This window comes from Aethalodelphis obliquidens, unplaced genomic scaffold (assembly GCF_003676395.1).
Source record: "Aethalodelphis obliquidens isolate GAN/ISIS:26980383/991018 unplaced genomic scaffold, ASM367639v1 scaffold53, whole genome shotgun sequence".
In the NCBI taxonomy this organism is placed as follows: Eukaryota; Metazoa; Chordata; class Mammalia; order Artiodactyla; family Delphinidae; genus Aethalodelphis; species Aethalodelphis obliquidens.
The window spans coordinates 3,813,126-3,825,307 of record NW_020837997.1 but is presented as its reverse complement, the minus strand read 5'-3'; the positions used below and the strand labels follow the sequence as shown (position 1 = coordinate 3,825,307).

Sequence of the window (12,182 nt, the reverse complement as noted above, 5' to 3'; positions counted from 1 at the left end):
ACACATGTCTATATCCCACCCCCACCGTTCCTTATGAGGGATAAAAGTGAGTGCGGTACATCTCTTTATCTTTCACCTTATAATTTTTTCTACTCATTTCACCCTAGAAATCCCATCACCATGACAAGAAGACACCCCTCCTTCCTCTGCTCAGGGGCTCGGCTCCACCCCACTGGCGATCCAGCCCCATCAGTCCCAGGCCCAAATGACAAACATCTAAGTTATTTCCAGTTTTATACTTCAGAATGTTGTAATGAACAGTCTTGTCACAAACCTTATTTTTGACAGTCTATCTTTGGCATACATTTCTAGAAGTGGACTTGCTGGAGCAAAGGGTAAGCAAATCCCCCTCCGAGGAGTTGTGAACCTCCAAAAGCAACATATGGTGCTGTGTGATTCCCACCAAGAGAATGGTGTCCACCTTTCAGGACAAAGGGTCAGAAATATCTTAGGGAAGCTCCAAAAAGCATTATTCTTAGTATCAGAAAAGACTGAGTATCTTTTATTCCTTGGTTAAGGGTCATCTGCATTTGCTTTTCCTGTTTGTTTTTCTGTAAGTCACACCCATTTTTGATCCTTAACTCCAAGCACAAGGCCAGTCTCTCAGCACGCGAGCAGTATACGTAGCTGCTGAACGAACAGGACCCGACAAGCAAAATTCAAGGGTGGACACCAATTCCATTAGCCCAAGCAGGCAGCCTGACCCTCAGTATTCACACTGACAGCCACATACACTGTGGGGGCATCGTGTGGGGGCTGTGTATGCGCCTCAAGACTCCCCAGGACCCAGTCCTCCTCCTGCCTTGCTCTTCCTCTGTGCCCAGAGTCCTGGGCAGCAGGAATGGGGAGGCCTCAGCTGACTTTAGGCCATGGTTCAACTGAAAGTGGAACAATCAATCAATCTGCTGAGCTGACTTACACCCACAACAAAAAGTACACAAGCTGACATATTTATACATCTCTTAAAAATAACTGCTCAGGGAATTTCCTGGTGGTCCAGGGGTTAGGACTCTGTGCTCTCACTGCCAAGAGCCCAGGTTCGACCCCTGGTCAGGGAACTGAGATCCCACACCGCAGCCAAAAAATAAAATTGCTCAAGGGTGTTTTTGCCTGTTTGACATCGACCACCATCTGCCACAACCATTCACAGACCATCCTTTCCCGTCAAGCCCCTTCACTCACCGGGTACAGAGAGGCAGGGCCAGAGGGAACACCTGAGGGGGCTTCCAGAAATTCCCTCCAGAATCACCAAACTAACTGCTTTGTAATGCTCTGGCTGTGTCTTCCTTGTTGACCCTGTGATAGGAAAGGAGCAGTTTTCTTTCATTCATTCATTCATTCACTCAGCAAGTACTTACTGCTTGGACTATGTACTTCCTAGTTAACAAAGGGCCCGGCAGAGGTGGGGTCACCCAGCCGAGGACCTCAGAGAACCCTAAGTCAGCCCACTGCCTTCAGACAATGCCCTGGGCTATAGGATAAGGGATGATCACTCACCCCTCTGGGCTGCAGGTAAGACCTTGTCAAGACGTAAAGTACGATTTTCCAACACTAACGTCCAAAGAGAGCCTGTTGACAATCAAGCGCCAAACCCACTTTCTAGGTGGCTGGCTCACTGCATGCTGCCACCAGCACCAGGTAACGAGCACTGTCAACACCGATGATCCTCAACTAGCCTAGGAAACCGGCACAGACTTTGAGTCATTTTTTGTCTCCAGAGAGCTCTGGGGGCCTGGGGCAGGGCTGGGGGGGCATGTAAAATGGTGCAGCCACAATAACAACAGTCTGGCAGTTCCTCAGAATATTAAAGACTCATGACCCAACAATTCCACTCCTAGGTATATATCCAAAGGAAGTGAAAACAAGTCCACACAAATTTGTGTACATAAATGTTCACAGCACTATTCATAATTACCGAAAGGTGGGAATAGCCCAAATCTATCCCAGATGAATGGATAAACAAAATGTGGTCTATCCATTTGATGGAATATACTCAGCCACAAAAATGGATGAAGCACTGACTCATGCTACAGAGTGGATGAACCCTGAAAACTTGCTGAGTATGAGAAGTTAAACACACAAGGTCATAGATATTATGTGATTCCATTGATATGAAATGTCCAGAACAGGCAAATCCATAGAGATAGAAAGTAGATTAGTGGTTGCCAGGGGCTGAGGAAGGGAGATTGGAGAGGGACTGCTAATGGGTGTGGGCTTTCTTTTGAAGGTGATGAAAGTGTTCTGGAACTAGATAGACGTGATATTTGTACAACTCCTGAATATACAAAAACATCACTAAACTGTATACTACAAATGGGTGAATTATATGGTATGCAAACTATCTCAATTTAAAAATTTTTTTTTTTTTTTAATACCAGTAAAGTTTGTTTTTGCTGGGTAAACATTCTGGAAATGTTTTCCTGACACCAGGATTACCTGACCATGCCCATACTATCATCTCGCTATATGCAGATAAGAGCTGAAACCTCACAAACCGACCCCCAACCCTTGTCACATACCTTGCTCAGCCCAGCAGCCAGTTCTTACCCTGTGCAGCTGTGACACTGTTTGAAGGGCATACACCCCTTGGAAAGTCACCAGCCAGCTGGCCTATAAGAGGAAGCAGCTAACCAACCCAGGAGGTCTCCAAGCTATCTCCGTGTTCTGAGACATCTCTCAGTCCTACATTCTTCTCCAGGTAGGCAGCCCTGGCCCAAAACATCACTGGTCTGACAGTAACAGACAAAATCCCACCTGGGTTTTGGGCTCTGTCTTGCTGGGTCCCGAAAGCCCTGGACAGAGTCTCCACCTGAGAGCCCTATAAGCAGTAGGGGATGGCTCAGTTTCCCCATAGGCACGGGGTGCGGTAAGGGCAATGAGCTCCAGGCACTGGTGGTTAAGGATAAATTCTAACGGTTTCTGTCAGCATTGGGAAATCACAGGAATGGCCAGAGAGCAAAGGTCACTTGGCCAGGATTATCCTCTGCCCCTGATGCTCACGGAGGACAGTTCATCCTACTTGGGCCTGGCCTTTTCAAACGAGCGACCCCTGAGATGCAACAGGAGAGCAAACGGCCATCCTGGAGGAGGCAGGGCCTGGGCAGCCCTGTGGAGATGGCCCAATGTGCAATCCCAGAGGTACCTGTCTTCCTCCTTCTCCTCTAGGAGACGGCCATCAGCTTTTAAAGCAGTGCTCTGTTTCAAATGTCCAAGGACCTGAATAAGGCCTACTGGGTAAGTCAGTGCCTCCGTTCCACAGATACTAGATACTACACACTCACCTGGCTTCTGGGCATGGGACGGTGGTCCTACCAGCCGGCCATGGTGGGAGCTATGTCAAAAGGCAACTCCGTCAACGTGCTGGCCAACCTAAAGCAAAGAACAGAGGAATAAACACTGAGTTTCCAAGGAAAATTTCTGGAATGTACAGACAGTTTTAAATGTCTCCAATCCCTGGAATTGCAAAATTCTAGATTTCAAACAGAGCTCTGTGTCTGCTACCTTCCAAGGGAGGGCAAGCTGAGGAAATCAATTTCTATCAGTCTCTGATGTATGATCCAATAAGGTGCACTAACCAATAAATACTAACATCTCAAACACTACAGATCTCATCTTTAGCAATATGGATGGAGACAAGAGGTGGTACACAACCACAAGCCAACATACTGAACACACAGAAAACACTTCAAGGTTTTGATGATAATGGTAATGACATTAACAGCAGAAACAGAAATACTAGCATTTAATAGATGTTTAGTAGTGAGTTCCAGGTACTATGCTACAATTCAGTATCTCTTTGAATCCCCAGGACAATCTTAGGGATAAATTACACAATCACCCTCATTTTACACATAAGGGACCTGACATGTCTGATATTCAGGAACTTGCCCAGGGCCACCCAGGTCTCCCTCTCCAGAGATGACCTCTCCCCTCCCCAGTGCGCACTCCCCAACATAGACCCCAAGGAAACCACCCACCATTACCGGCAGTGCAGAGTTTGCCCTCAAGAAGCTGAGGGCATGAGGTGCCCAGGGATAGACAAAATTCATCTCCCACATGGAGGCGGCTTCACCGCCACAGGGCAACTAGAAGTTTCACCCAGGGATCAACTCCAAAGGTCTTACACTGCCCAGGCAGAAAGAGTCTGCCTGTTTCACAGATAGGAAAACTAAGGCTCAAGAATGTTTAGGAACTCTCCCAAGGTCCCAGAGATAGCATGGTCCCAGAACTTCCCCTCCTTTGTGACATCAGATGTCCAGGCCTCTGGGCACAGAGATTGAACCCAGTGAACCAGCCAAATCTCAAACTCCCAGGCAGTTGTCAGTTGTAGCTTGCCAAATATTGTCAATATCACCTCTGTTGTCATTCTTTGCACCCACATGACTATCAGGAGCTTGCTCTGATATGAAAACTTTATTTTTAAGCTGGGTTCACAGCAATTCACAGCTCATGGATGGCGAGAAACACTCCCACAGGAGAACTTGCAAAATAAGCAAGTATCAGTGAACTCTATGCAAAGACCTTTGGGAACCAAGGAGCACACAGCATCCTCCTCAGTGAGGGCCAGGGCTACAGCCACCACCAGGGCTAGCTCCTAGGGAGAGGGGCCCTTTCTGCCACTCTTTTTGGCCCCATTCAGGCTGGGAAATGCAGTAGATGCCATGAATCTTAGTCCTCTCTCTCTTTTTTTTTTTTAACATTTACTTGGTAAGGCTGCACCGGGTCTCAGTTGCAGCACGTGGGATCTTCGTTGCAGCACGTTTAGCTGCAGCACGCAGGCTCTTAGTTGCAGCATGCGTGTCGGATCTAATTCCCTGACCAGGGATCGAACCCAGGCCCCCTGCATTGGGAGCGCAGAGTCTTACCCACTGGACCACCAGGGAAGTTGCGATCAGAGTTCTTTTACCTCCCAAGCCAAGGCCTCTCTCTGCCATGGAGGGGGAAGCCTCAGAAAGTAGGGGTCCTGGGCTTTTCCAAGCACCTACTCTCTTCAGGATCAAGGGCAATATACAAAAGTCAGTGGTATTTCCACATGGCAATGTTGTTCCACATGCCATTTGTTCCAAATGGCAACAAACAACCAAAACTCAAAGCTCTTAAAAAAAAATCAATTAATACTACCATAAATGTGAAATACTTAAGGATAAATCTGATCTTTCAAAACAATGTGCAAGACCTGTAAGCTGAAACTACAGTAAGACGTCGCTAAGAGAAATGAAAGAAAACCTAAATAAACAGAGAGATATGACTTTTCCATGGGTCAGAAGGTGTCAATTCTCCCCTAAATTGATTCATAGATTCAAAGCCCCAATCAAAAATTGCCAGCATGGGACTTCCCTGGTGGTGCAGTGGTTAAGACTCTGACTGACAATGCAGGGGACACGGGTTCAAGCCCTGGTCCGGGAAGATCCCACATGCCGTGGAGCAACTAAGCCTGTGTGCCACAACCACTGAGCCTGCGCTCTAGAGCTGCAAGCCACAACTGCTGAGCCCACGTGCCACAAATACTGAAGCCCGCGCGTGTAGAGCCCTTGCTCCACAACAAGAGAAGCCACCACAATGAGAAGCCTGCACACCACATCAAAGAGTAGCCCCCGCTCGCCACAACTAGAGAAAGCCCGTGTGCAGCAACGATGACCCAACGCAGCCAAAAATTAAATAAATAAATAAATTTATTTATTAAGAAAAAAAACTGCAGGCATGTTTTGCCGGAAAAAACAGACTGATTCCAAAATTTATATGGAAATGCAAAGGACTTAGACTAGTGAAATACTGAAAAAGAGAAACAAATTTGGAAGACTTACCTAACCTGATTTCAAGACATACTGTATGTAAAGTTAACAGTAGCCAAGAGAGTATGATATGAACGTAAAGACAGACAGGTAGACAGATGGAACAGAATACACCATGCACACGTGGACAAATGATTTTCAACAAAGATCCAAGTACCCTAACTCCGTGAGACCACAAGACACACTGGACATTTTCCTGAAGGGTTAACCTGCGAGGAAGGTGACCTTAATCTGTTATCATAATGCATACAGTGCATCATGGGGCAGTATGCAACATACAAGAAGTTTTAAGGTCACCTCAGACTTTCACCCTCCACCACAGCTTTCCCCACCTCAGCTCATGGTAAATTCAGTCTTTCAAAATGCTCAGATTAAAATCTGGAGTTGCCTTTTTTTTTTCTATTTTGTGTGCGCCATGAGGCATGCGGGATCTTAGTTCCCCGATCAGGGATCAAACCTGTGCCCCCTGCATTGGGAGCGAGAAGTCTTAACCACTGGACCGCCAGAAAGTCCCTTTTTTTTTTTGGCTGCACTTGCCTTCTTGATAGGACTACCCATCATCCAGTCTGCCAGGAAATCCTACTGATTTTGCCGTCAAACACATCTGGGGTCCCACCACTTCTCACACCTCCACTTGCCACACTATCCTCCCTTAATACGACGGAGGTCTGCAAACTGGACCCCCTGCTTTCATTCCTCAGCTCGAAACCTTCCAAAGGCCCTGCAATCGCTCAGAGTGAAGCCCCATCCTCTCTTGACATGTCCACCCTCCTCCAGCCATGCTGGCCTCCAACACACCAGGCACCCTCCCACCTTGGGGTTCTTCAAGGTTTTCAACAAAATCCCCGATACTTTGTAATTTTAACAATCGATTCTTCAATTTGCATCCCAAGTTGAAAATGACCTTTGAAAACATAACTACCATACAATAATCTCTAAATGTCAACAAATGCCCAGTCCATATTCAGCTTCACACAATTTCCCAAAAACGTCTGTACACAGCCTGTTCTAACAGTAGTTGCTAGCTTTTGTGCTAGCATTTGTGCTAGCTGCTCTCTGCCTCCATCACTCTCCCCCACCATGGCTATCTCCTCCGTGTACCCCCAAGTCACTGCTCAAATGTCTCCCTCAAAGAGGCCCACCCTGCTCACCCTGCCCTTTCTCTGCCACAGCCCTGGCCCCTCCTCAAACTCCACACAACACAGCTACTGTATCTATGGACTTTCTCACCCGGCAAGAACATAAATGCCACAAGGAAAAGGGTGTCTGCCTAGTGCCTGATATCATTTCAAGCACCTCCAACAGTGTCCGGTGCTCAATAAATATTTATAGAATGAATGAGCAGACATGGTTTAACATTGAGGGAGAAAGAACCAATCTGAGGAGTTCACACCCCAAAAACCCCTTGATACAATTAGAGCAAAATTCACGAAGGAGCAGAAACCAAGCAGAGACCACTTAGCACCATCAGGATTGGGAGCATTTCTCTAAAATAAACTGTAATCACTTTCCACTGGTATATCATTTGGGTTGCTGTGCCATCTACCCCACACTGGCTGGGTTTAGAGAGCTTTTACTGTTTTTATTTCCAACCCATATATTTAAAACAGTATCAAGTAACCCTTAAGTACACAATTACCAACTCGTAAGAGACTCTTCCACTCCCTTGATAAATCATTATGGTTTGGCTTTGACCCTGCACCTGGGTACTCCACTTACATGCATACACACACAACACCCCGAATCTTCGACCTACCCAAACAACAATTTCCCAATCTGAGGGAGATCACACTTGGTAAGGAGGCAGTGATTGGTGGTTTACATGAAATCAAGTCACTGCACTTTGGGCAACAAAAGTCCACTGTTGCCACTTCATCCTCTCCAGCTCAGGCAAGAGAGGTCCGCTCCCTTTTAACTTGAGGGGAGGAGCCTCCTGCCAGACACTGGCTGCTGTCTAGGGAGCTCCAGTTCCTTAGAGACGCTTCAGCTGCAATGCCCATGGCCAGCCCAGGGACAGCTCTCAGAGGCCATGGGCACCTGATGGGGAAGCCTGGGCTCTCCAAGGTGCCCCCCAGAGGGCCCCATCATCCCTTCCGAGGCCTGGCCCTATGGAAGCTGCACACTTCTGATCTCCTACCACCGTCTGCACTCACCAAACACTTGCCCAGTGTTTTACCACTCTGGCTCTAATCCAATCCCGGGAACATATTAAGCCAAAAAACCTCCAAGATGAAACCCAGCAATAATACTATTCACCTTCTCCTACCCCTAGGTCCACAAAGTCCACTTGTTCCACACAAAATGAGCACCCCACCCAGACCCTCTCTGCCAACAGTCTTAGCGACTGTACTGCTAACTGTCAAGGAGAGGAAGTCCCCAGCTAGCTCTATGAGAAAGGGAGAAACTGAGGCAGGGCAACAGTGGATCATCTCAAGGAAGCCCAGAGGTCACACTGCTCCAACATGCGCTGGCTGGTTAGGGAAAGATTAACTTGAGTCAGAGTCAATTCCCTAATCCAAGGGTCGGCAAACTACTGCCTGGGCCTGTTCTGGCGAATGGCTTTCCTGGGACACAGCCACGTCCACTCAAGTTTGCACTGTCTCCAGCTGCTTTCACCTACAGGGCAGAGCTGAGTAGTAATGACAAAGACAGTAACGGTGGAAAATACTGACTACCTGATCCTTGAGAGCAGGAGGGAACCATGGCCCTAACAGGCTCTGCTGAGCATTAAAGGGACAGAGATGACTCAGGCAGAGCAGCATGCCTGAGACAAGAAGTCAAGGCAGAGGCACAGCAAGGGGGTGCTTCAGCTCCACGTCAGCCCCAGGGGACCAAGCAGTACCTGCTCTCCCCAAAGCAAAGAGCCTCATTAACCCTATATCCCCACAGAGTGAGGGAGAGCATGACTAGGCAGACTCGAGAGGCAAAGAACCAACCCCATGAGGGCCAAGGAGCCGACAGTGAGGCCAGCTGCACAAGCCTATCCTTGGCAACCAGAGCTGGCCGGTCTCCACTGTCAAGCCAAAGCATCTACCAGGGTAACAACCAGTATGTGCCCTCCAGACCCCCGGTCTGCCCCTGACTCTCCTCCCTCAGCCACAGTAACCACGGCCTCACCAAGAGACAGACTGTCCACTTCCCACACTATGCCAATGCAGCTGTTCCTAAAGCTCGTTAAAACCCCCCAACACCCCCAACACCTCACCACAGCCTTTAAGGCCCTGACTGTTTAGGCACAGGTGACCCTATGAAGTCATCTGGGACGCACATAGTACGTGTACACACACCATGCTCCTGGCTCCAACCACACAGGCCTTGTTTCGATTCATCTTACCCACCATATCTGCCTTCCTCCACCACTGGGCCTTTGCACATGCTGTTATCACTGCCATGAAAGTCCTTCCTTCCCCCCACTCATCTTTCAAACTCAAAACATGTGTTACTCAGGCACCCTCTCCTTGCTTCCATCCCCGAGGACTACAGCCCCATCACGTGGCACGGCTGATCTTGACATCTGACATCAAGCATCCCACTAGGTTCTCTCCCCCAAACGCTCTACACTCCACAAGAGAAAGGGCGCTTGCTCATCTCCTTATCCAAGGCCCAAGGAGGCATGGAGAAGAAATGACAAAATGGCATCCTCTGTGAGTTATAAATACTCAACCACTATGTTTTCACCACCAACCTGATGCAAAAACATAACAATATAAATATAACATCAGGAAGAAACAATATGGAGATAGGCAAGGCCACAGCGTCGCCACAGCCCCTATGGAGCCCAGAGCTTCTTGGAGTGGGGGGAGCTCTCCCCAACTCCCTCACATGGCTGTTTGGAGAAAGGCGCCTGGAGATTCCCTTAGGCCTCAATGGCCTTGTGTCTGGAAGGGCCTCCCCTATCACCACTAAGAAATGTGACCTACCCCAGCACCCATTCACCCACACCCTGCACTCCCCTCCCCATTTCTATTGCCAAGATTCCATATCCCTCCCTAAAAAACCCATCAACAATCCTTCCAACAGAAGGCCCTGCCCTCTCGAAGGCTTGACTCCAGCACGACCCTCCTTTCTTCTGAGCATCCCTCCCTTTCACACTACCAGACCATCCTGATGATAATGAACAGAATCCTACTGATGAATCATACAGCTAGCTGCCCAGCCACGACCCTCCTGATAATTAAACAGTCCATCCAGCCTGGGACCAAATCCAACTGCGCCCCTGGGAGCCCACCTAGCCCCTTAGGACTCAAGACCATCCTGAGGACCAAGTGGCAGGCCCTGGCTCCAGGCAGGCTCTCAAAGAGAAGCAACTAGTTCTTACTTTGACTACTATGATTAATGTTGTTCCTCAAAATATTTTGATTCCTTATAACAAGGTTCCTTTCAGTGTTTCCACCCTCGATCCCTAGCAGCTGCCCAGGCAGTCCACTCGGCAGTTCAGAACTTCAGATAAACCCCCATACTTAAAATGCCCAGGGATCAGGAACTTCCCTGGTGGCCCAGTGGTAAAGAATCCGCCCTCCAATGCAGGGAACGCGGGTTTGATCCCTGGTCAGGGAACTAAGATCCCACAGGGCAACTAAGCCTGTGCGCCACAACTACTGAGCTCGTGCGCCTCAACAACAGAGCCCACATGCCTCAAACTATAGAGCCAACGCACAACAACTAGAGAAGAGAAAACCTGCACGCCACAACTAGAGAGAAGCACGCGTACTGCAACGAAAGATCCTGCATGCCTCATCAAAGATCCCACGTGCCACAACTGACCCAACACAGCCAAAAATAATAATAAATAAAATAAAACAATAAAAAAAATAAATAAAATTTTAAAAAGCCCAGGGATCAAATGTTCACATCTAGACAAGTCTGAGACTTTGGTAGGTGTTTGAAATGTCTAGCATTAGGGCATTACAATATTAAAGGATACCTTGAAGAAAATGTCATAAGAACAAAAGAGGAAATAACTTCTGTGTTAGTAACGAGTAACTACGAACTAGAGTCTCCCCTTCTGTGCATACACATCAATATGTGCCACACTAAGGGAATTCTCTAACAAAGAGCCACAGAAAACCAAGGAACACCTTCAATCTCTGTGCTGAGCACTGGAGGAGAGAAGATCTCAAATGTTCCTGGACTGTCCTCCTAAATCTCCTGCAGACTCTAGTTCTGTGTGACTCTACTGAGGGGAGGAAGTGCATCCAGGCCCCACCGCTCTAGGGACCAAAGAACACCCATGGAATCACGCTCCCAAGATGATGTTAAAATGAGCCTTCTAGAACCATGTATATCTTTTTTTTTTTTTTAAAGCCCCTAGTATCTGGCATAAGGTAGACCATCAAAATGTGAGTGTCTCTGTTCATTTCTCCCTAAGCTAACTCTTGGAGGATAAAAATGCATGCTCTAGGCTTCCCTGGTCATGCAGTGGTTAAGAATCCTCCTGCCGGGCTTCCCTGGTGGCGCAGTGCTTGAGAGTCCACCTGCCAATGCAGGGGACACGGGTTCAATCCCTGGTCAGGGAGGATCCCACATGCCGCGGAGCAACTAAACCCATGCACCACAACCACTGAGCCTGTGCTCTAGAGCCTGTGGGCCACAACTGCTGAGCCTGCATGCCACAACTAGTGCAGCCCACGCGTCTAGAGCCTGTGCTCCGCAACAAAAGAAGCCACCACAATGAGAAGCCCGCGTGCAGCAACAAAGACCCAATGCAGCCAAAAATAAATAAATAAATTTATTTTTAAAAATGCATGCATGCTCTCATAAGGATGCAGGCTATTTCTGAATTCAGAAAGGTTCTGGGTTTTTTTCCTTTTTTTTTTACTGTGCTAAAATACACATAACATAAAATTTACTGTCTTAATCATATTTTGGCCTTAGTCATTTTTAAGTGTACAGTTCAGTGCCATTAAGTACATTCACACTGTTGTACAGCCATCACCATCATCCATCTCCAGAACTTTTTCACCTTGCAAAACTGAAACTCTGTCCCCATTAACTAACTACCCACTAACTACCCATTTTTCCCTCCCTCCCATGCCCATCCAGGCAACCGCCATCCTACTTTCTGTCTCTATGAATCTGACTACTCTAGGTGCCTCATATAAATAGAATCATGCAGTATTTGTCCTTTTCTGTCTGGCGTATTTCACTCAGTACAATGTCTCTTTGAGGTAGAACAACAAATCATTTTAACCTTTCGAGGCCTTAGTGTGTACAGAACAAGGCCCATGGGTCTGGTACACCCACAGCCAAAAAGCATGGCTCTAGAACCCTGTTTCCCAGACCAGCCATGTCCCTGACATGTTCTACTATCAACCAGTCCTTCCCTCCACTCCCCAAATAAATTGCACAAAAAGATACTGGAAAGACTTACAATAGTGAGATGAAAGCAGC

General features: G+C 47.7%; 1 protein-coding gene across 9 annotated transcripts in view; it reads right to left on the bottom strand.

The window, feature by feature from the left end:
* GATAD2A (GATA zinc finger domain containing 2A) overlaps window positions 1–12,182 on the bottom strand; it is a 100,993-nt gene that overhangs the window by 60,116 nt on the left and 28,695 nt on the right. For 8 of the 9 annotated variants that reach the window (XM_027084822.1, XM_027084829.1, XM_027084823.1 and 5 more), the window contains one exon: window positions 3,282–3,369. In XM_027084822.1, coding sequence (XP_026940623.1) covers window positions 3,282–3,296 — 15 coding nt within the window. In that variant the 5' untranslated portion in view covers window positions 3,297–3,369. Of the gene's footprint in view, window positions 1–1,182; window positions 1,297–3,281; window positions 3,370–12,182 lie in introns of those variants that run through there. The other variant, XM_027084824.1, reaches the window with a different exon arrangement.